Source organism: Achroia grisella, unplaced genomic scaffold (assembly GCF_030625045.1).
Source record: "Achroia grisella isolate CSIRO2021 unplaced genomic scaffold, CSIRO_AGI_Agris_v1 utg487, whole genome shotgun sequence".
Classification (NCBI taxonomy): Eukaryota; Metazoa; Arthropoda; class Insecta; order Lepidoptera; family Pyralidae; genus Achroia; species Achroia grisella.
Window position 1 is genome coordinate 147,939 of NW_026712891.1, and position 8,607 is coordinate 156,545.

At 30.1% G+C, this 8,607-nt stretch overlaps 1 protein-coding gene across 1 annotated transcript; it reads left to right on the plus strand.

The window, feature by feature from the left end:
* The first annotated feature begins 276 nt into the window (after positions 1–276).
* Positions 277–5,162, plus strand: LOC131845910 (uncharacterized). Its single transcript, XM_059195065.1, has 2 exons — positions 277–1,643; positions 2,053–5,162. Exons 1-2 carry the CDS (start codon positions 609–611, stop codon positions 2,323–2,325), a joined length of 1,308 nt encoding a protein of 435 aa, XP_059051048.1. The 5' UTR covers positions 277–608; the 3' UTR covers positions 2,326–5,162.
* The last annotated feature ends 3,445 nt before the right edge of the window (positions 5,163–8,607 follow it).

The following is an 8,607-nucleotide window of genomic DNA, read 5'->3' on the forward strand; positions in this document are numbered from 1 at the left end:
ACGAAGAGTGGACCCTTCACATCAATACTTTCTTCTTGGATTTTTTTTTTTATTTATGAAAAATGTTGTCGTGTTGTTTGTTATGAAATTTTGAATCCTACCAAAATTAAATGAAAGGATAATCAAGTAACTAATCAATAAGTGTTACAAATTACTAATTAAATTATACAACTGTTTGTAACAGTATGTCACTTATCGTCAGTCTGTTACGTCATTTTAATTTAATTATAATTACAGTCATCCTTAACGTCAATCATATTCAAACATCATAAAAAAGAAAACCAAACTGCATAATATTCTGTCCAGTCTTCTCAATAGAATTTCGAAAAGTCAGGATTATTCAATATAATCTAGTTGTTATAATTTATTATAGTTGTTTTCGTTTGTTTCATTAGAGCTGTTATTTTTGGGTACTAGTGTATTAATATTTGATTGAGTGTAACTGAAAACTTTATGGGACATTCATGGACGGGGTCCTATAATACGCCCGCCACAACTGCAACAAACATGAAACAAAGTTAATTAGTAATTTGCGAGCAGCTGGGTACATGAGAATGTGATGAATTTTGTAATATTTTAATTATAATATATTATGCTCGTCGGTTAATATGGAGTCGCCGCTCTCAGAACCGGTGACGCCGTCGTACTATTCTGTGTTGAAACCTGCACATGAAGACAGTGGATACCACACATCATTCACACCTGATTCCACAATATGCTCAAAAAAAGTGATTAGAAGTTCGCCGATTGTTACATCAAAGATTTATATCACAGGTCAAATTCAACTTGACTACTATTCAGAGTCAAACCATCCCCTGGAGCGAAGATTACTTACTTCAAATGTTACACCTCCAAGTGAACATAGTAGAGATGTGCTAGTTAGACGTGGTGTAAAAAGATCACATCCAGAAAATGATGAAAATTTAAATGTCAATTGCAACTCTGTTGGTACTCCTACAAGTGGTATAACAGGCGAAATACAAAGATTGGACGTCAATGAGTGTAAATCGAGCAACTATTCAAGACATTGTATAACTTTTGAGCACACAAAGAATATTAGTGAACCATACAATTATGAGAACTATGCCCCAGCTTTGTCCCACCCAACAACCCCAGTGAAAAATAAATGCACTGTCAGTTGCAACTTAAGTCCATTTCGTCGTAAAAAGTTTGCTAGAAGAGTTGACTTTGTTATACACTCTCTTTCTTGTGAAAAGAAAGCTCTACAACCTGTTAAACTGAATGTAACATCTATTCAAAGACCATTGAAAGTTTTTGAAAATATACCAAACCAAAATGAAGACATAATAACTATGTTACATAAATTGAATGAACTGGTCCCAATGAGGTTAATAGTAAGTTACTTATCCAACCAAGATATATACAATTTTACTTTAGTGAGTCCTACTTGGCTGGAAGCATGGGAATTTGACATTGGAAAGAATAACATAAGTAAAAAGAGATTCATGAAGTATATGGATGCTGTAAATACGAACAGAGAGAATTGGTTAGGTGGCACAGTACCACAACTTCCTGGTTGTAATCGAGTAAGAACATTGAAGGAAATAAATGGTGACTCAACTCCTCAGGGTAGGAGCCCTCCCACATCACCAAGGACAAATAAATTTAAAAAGTTTACAAAGGTACTAAATTTTTATAATAATTACAATATTTCTACATTAAAAATGAAAGTTCAAATATTATATTTATGTCAGTCCAAAAAATAGATAAATATAAATAATGGTACTAGCTTTATGTAATGGCAATTCTTTCCTGGAATATATTGCCTGTTAATGTAGCTGTACATATGTGAAAGATTTTTCTAAAGCTGTCAAAAATGTTTTGCCATTAGAATTAAAGAAACAAAAAAAATATTTTTCTCATTATAGACAGGATCAGTAATCAGGATTTCTAAAATTTGAGATGTAGATCAGATCAACTTAATGCTATAACTATTATGCTAACCAACTTCATATCAAGGTCAAATGTGATAATTGTTAGATAATACTTTATTTGGTATTTACTAAAATATGTTTAATTTTTATTTTATAGGCAGCATCATTGGATTCACGCACACAACTCTCTTGTATTCAGTGCCAGCATCCTGCTAAGGTTACAAAAGAGGAGTCAGGTGAAGTATGGGTACAGTGTGTCAATATAACTTGCTCTTGCCAGTTTTGTGCACTCTGTAAAAGTAAAAGACATCCAGACAAAAGTTGTATACAATATGGCCTTACAGATGCTAGTCCTTCAAAAAGAAAAAGATGTCAATATTCAATCAGTTCAAAAAAAAGTAAAAAAAACTTGTCTAGATTGCTAGCATAACGATTCTCAATTTCAATTCCAGTGTAATCCAAAGACAAATGAAGATATTATTTTAAATTGAATGTTTGTATGAATTAGTATTCCATTTTGAAATAAAAATAATTTTTAATATGCCTATGGTCTGACAAAGTGCCATTACTCTATTTATATTATGAGATTTTTGCATTTAAAGTTATTTTACTATAAGTATTTACAATGTTCTCTGGTGATAAACAATTCAGTACCTCAGTCATTATCAGTTGTTACTTTGTGTGTGTTTTAATTTTAGGTGGTAATAATGCTATATAAGTATTAGGTAATGAATAAAAATGCTCAAAATAGTTTAAAATACTGATTAATTAAATTGTTGGATATAAACATAAAGACAAATTCATGATCATGCTTTCCAAGAATATTAACTATATTTATTAACAAACTCATTTTAATATTATTATGTATAATTAATGACATCACCTTGCTCCCAACAGTTTCAGTAAAGTTCTTTTAACTATAGTACTTTGGAGAGGAATCTTTAGTAACTATTTACCATTTGTACAGTTTTAGTATTTTAGAAAAAAATCCACAATACTCCGAACTATTACTCTCTATTATGCTTCTCTATAAATTTAGGAAATTTTACAAGTAAGTTCACACAACAATGTTAGGTGTTAAATTTTATATTATCTTTTTTATGAAGGGTGAATTAAAGTTCTTAAGGTAATCTCTTAATTTGCATTCCAATTGTTGTTTTTAAATTCATAATGACTTCAATTTGCGAAATTTAAAGATTTTATAATGTATTTTTTAAGTTAGTATTCTAATATCCATCCTTGACATTTTTAATATGTTAATCATTACTGTGTTCTAAACATATAGTTATAACTTACATATATACAGTGGACCCCCAGTTATCCGACAAACGTTTTTCAGGGCAGGCAGTGTCGGACCATCGAATTTGTCGGATTATAGAGTGCTGCCTAAGGGTCCCCTATAGTCCGGATTTTTTTTACAAAAGATTATCTTGTAATCCGACAAATTACAGATCCAGTGATAAGATTCTTTGTTATATATGTATGTATGTATATGCACTCTGAAGTATATTGTCAAAAAAATATTCAATAATAAATAATAGACCTTATCGGATTACAAGGGGGGCCGGATTACCGCGGGTCTACTGTATTGATAAAGCCATAATTAGCGATTTTGCGCAGTATTTAAACCACCGACAAACATTGCATTAATATTTTAAATTAATTATAATAAATAATTTAGTCATAAGTGAGAAAAAGGGGATTGTGTGACAAAGTTGAAAAATTTTTTTTATAGGATATCTAGACTTGATACTTACTGGCCACCAGCTATCTGGTTTTAGTCGGCTGTTATTATAATATAAAGAAAATTGATTGTGAAATTTGTTTTGAGGTAGTGTGTTGTTGTAGTTTGAATTGTTATGTGGATGAATAAATAAGATCTGCACTCAATTTACGTTTTCTGAGGCATCATAGAATATTGAAACGAAAACAAACGAGACCTCAAATCTAGTTTTCCATATATCCTCTATACCGTTTCCTTTCTCTAGAATTTAATAGGTATTTATTATTACTTTTATCTAATACCCAATTTTTCTGTTCTTAAAGACATTTGAAACCGGTAAGGCAAAAAGTGCAGTACAAAATGTACCACTAATGGTAACATATCAACCAATCCGAATCCGGCAAGTACCAAGAAGTCAATAGAGTACAGAAACTTGCCTTGTAGTATAGTGTTTGGCGTCAACCCGATATTATGCTGTTTTTAGAACAGAAAATAATTAGGTAATATGTGTCTGTTATTTCTATAATTCTGTGAATGTCTGGTTGGACAGTTGGGAAACGCATTTATTCCACTAACTTCAATACTTTTGTATTAGAAAAGCAAAATAATCCTTATATTTATAATTACGTATCAATGACATCCTATGTAGCTATATCCACGCTATTGAACGAACGGGGAAACCATTGAACGGATGACGAAACTTACTAAAAAGTCGTTTCGGTTTTAAACTCATATTTTGAAACTACTGTTTAGTTTAGTTTACAGGGCCTAACAAAAACTAAAATTTAACTTAGTTTTCGAACAAAAATTTAAAGAATATATTAGTTCACTCGTATGAAAGGAGAAACATATATAAGCTTGAAAATCATCCAATCTCTGCGACATACATTATAAAATAAAGATTATATTATTTTTCCAAGACTTTTAAATTAAATGATTTGAAATTTTGACAGTTTTACCTTTATAATTTTCTATTAAAACTAACTCAATAAAAGTTAAAAGCTCTCAAGAGGCTGTATTAGGCAGATAGCGACATTCCAATATTTTTTATTAATTTACATTGAATATTTATATGCAAAACTTCTGGTTTGAAGATAAGCTTTAACTATTAAAAACTACACTGTTGTTATTACCACGTTCATTACATACAAACTGTAATAGAGTAAATGCAAAGTGAAATATTATTATTTTTTTTACGAAAACGTGATGTAATTATAATCACCGATATAATTAGTCAAATCGTTAAACACTAGGCTCACTGCAAAGCTATACTATTTTTTAAAACGCTCTAAAATTTTGTACTATAAATTACTAGAGGAAATAGTGGTTATGGAATTACGTTAATTTTGTTGTACTTTGTATAATCAGAAGAAACATTGTATAAGAATTCATTAAATAAAATATGTAGTAGTATTATAAAATAGCAATTTAAAATTGCTACGTTATAAAGGAATAATACGTCTACTTAATTGTATATTTATTTTTAATCATTGTATTTATAAGGTCTTACCTATCACAATACAGTGTCTACATTGACTGCGTGTCTATTCTCGTAATGCTTCATGAATTAAAAAAATTCATGAAGCATTACGAGAATAGTCACAAAAATTTTTATGTTTTGTATTTTTTGTCGGCACAATTTTATTGCAAGTAGGTTAATTTTAATTTGCGGAATTATTAGTGTTTATTTAATGTAAATAGCAATTGCGCATAAGACTATTTGGTATCATAGATACACCACTGGGTTATTGCATTAAACATTTCTACTTGTATTGCTGAGGACATACAACATTAGCTAACATTGGAGGGGTTAGAGTTATGAATAACAGTCATAGTGTGTAACCAAGTTGCTTTAATTTAGTACAGAAAATTCAACCTAATGTAACCTACATTATTTAAAATATAAACAATGTTTGTACATAATATTACACTACACTTTACATCGATATTATTTTCGATTTAGTATGAAAAGTACCAAAATAACATAGCAATCAAACTTTCTCTCGGCGCATTTATTTACCAAGATAAAGCACTTGTGTACTCGTGGATAAACACGACGACACCAAAGAACAAAAAATAATTCAAATCATCCTCATTGTTGTTAAAAGTATGATACATTTACTTGACTTATTTAAATACTGGTTCAGTCTGAAGACAATGATTTTAATCCATGACAAATAAATACACCAAAATCTCCCAGTACATTAATTTCATTCAAGATAAATTTTTGTTTGTGACATCAATTCGAGACCTTGTAACCTGCTATGAAAGAGAACCTAATTTTAAGTCTAATTTATGTTCCGAAACTTGTTTATTCATCATCAATTTTATCGTATTTCCTTTAAATCTTTAATTTTGTAATGGTTGTACTAGTACTAAATCTAAATACTTTCGTACTCCATTGTATAAAAAAACATATACTGGTGTATAAAGATGAAGCTAAAGATTTCATCCCGAGGTAAACATTATTATCAATCTAAGAATGAAATCTTGAGCTACATTATCGACCTTACAAACTGAAGTCAGAAGTATTTTCAAATATGAAGCGTGAAATTTGTTTCAGATTTTAAATTAGACTAAATTCTATAAAACACTGCATTATATTGTAATTATTGTTTCACATTACGGTTGTACATACCATACATGTTGCGGTATGGTTCAGGTGACAGGTAACAAAATCACTAAAGGTAAAACTAATCCGTACAAAATGTAGTGAGTAGTATATTTTATATATAATGTAGGTATTTTGTACAAAAGATTTAATACTCAGATATTCAATCAATCACTATAACGTGTACTGTCACCTACACTATGCCACAACCCGCGGAGTATATATAAAATAAAAGACATACTGTTTATTATTGTATAAGAACACTGAATAACAGAGTTGTTGCTGTATGATTAATATGTTAGCAATGTACTATTTTTACTACAAGACCTATTTTGAGTTCAATTGTGTAAATTTTTTTAAATGTACGGAGAACGTAGTTGTAAAATCTGAATAATTGAATATGATTTTAATTTTATTATAAACATTGAAATTGTCCTAATAAATAGTAATTTTAAAGGCCTTTGTCTTGTTTTATTTTTTAATAATAATATACATTGTAAAATTGTTGTCTGTGTGGATAACAGCTAGTTATGACCACGTCATTTGGTCCAAGTCTGACCTTAATTTTTTCTTTGTTTGGTCGATTTGCAAAGGCCAACTACGGTCAACAGAATTAAAATACAGGCAGTCCACGACTTATGTCGTTTCAAGTTACGTCGAACATGTTTTAGACACTATTCTTCAGACATAGATACTTCAATTGTTTCGATTTACGATATAGCAGAATTCACTTATCGCGAGGTCCATGTCTGTGGTGTCGGCGAGCGGGGATTTTTTTAAATTTATTCAAGTAAACTTAATTTAAGCACTTGAATACTCATAACAATTTTTTTTATCTACTGCTCATTCGGAAAGCTATCTCATCACAAGAAGAACGAGTAACTTGTGTGTTTCTTTTTTAAATAATCCTTGTAAGTTCATATTTTACAAGACGAAACGTGTAAATACAAACTACCAACCAGCACTAAATTATGAGGGTCAAATATAAATACACTATAAATTAAATCAGTCGTAGTAATAAGAGCAGACCAATCCCTACAAGCAGCTCTCGTTCACGAGTATGATGGATGAGCCAGCGATCACTGCGATCGACCGTATTTTAGGGAGCCCAATGATCCGGCCCACCATGCCGCCACATGGCAGGACATTTTAGAGAGCATGACTACTCATTCCACTCGACCACGTCATAGCTACCTAAAATACTATGTGGTAGTTACAGTATTCGCACTTTTCATAAGGATACATGCGGCAATCTACGTTATAACATATCATGAAAGCTGTATGAAAAAGAAATTATAACGTTGTCCGCTAATAAACTTATTCTTGCTAGATATCATCTATAAATTAATCTATGCTATAATACATAATAATATATGCTTTTTTAAATAACATTTGTTTAATATAAAATTTGAATTGCCTGTCTGTCTGTCATATTTAGAGTAGATCATCTAGCTGTTTATTATAGAATCCTGCGCAATTACCCCGCACATGTTTGTTTAGTTTTCTTTCGGTCAGTTTCCCTCCTAACTATATATGTAAACATGAAAAAACATATCTGGACTTAAGTCATTTTAATTTACGACGCATATAATCTAACGTGCCGTATGTACGAGGACAGTCTGTAGTTCAAATAATAAGAGACGCAAATATTATATTATTTAGGGGTTTTTATTAAAGTGAATAACTTATTAAAGCTGTAGTAATTCGAGCTTTCATTTTATCCCGATCTTGTAGATCAATTTATAATTTGGTATTTCCTATACTTTACCTGTTCATAAACGTGGTACCATTTTATGTATACTGTACCTATATCTACCCTTTACAATGAAATGTATAAGTATGACGGAACTAAATTAGTTTCTAATAAATAATGGTCGTTGTATTTATGATCTAACATTTGCATCTAATAGAGTATTACCACTACAAAGAGTTTATAAGGCCAAATTGTCAGCTATGTAATCCATAATACATAGCAGCCATACGTATCCAATTGCATATTGTCCACATGGAGGTTACGATTTGTTAACACAGTATACTCTCTTAAATATTATTATAATATAATCTACTACCAACTACTATACATATGTACAAAAAAATCACTATCTATTTATATAATTGGATAGAATAAAATGTATTTATATTTTTAATTATTTATTACACATTTACAAATTATATTTACACTTCTATGTTTCTAGTTTCTAGCTTATTGCACCACCATTATAACTTTGAGTATTACTTGATTAGGTACCTAGTATGTAAAATTTTAAATCCAAATCGTGACAAATCTTTAGTTAGATACTAATAACAACAAGTATCTTCAATAATTTATATTAGGAAATAATTACTTTCATAAAGATTCTGTTAGGTACCTATTTTGT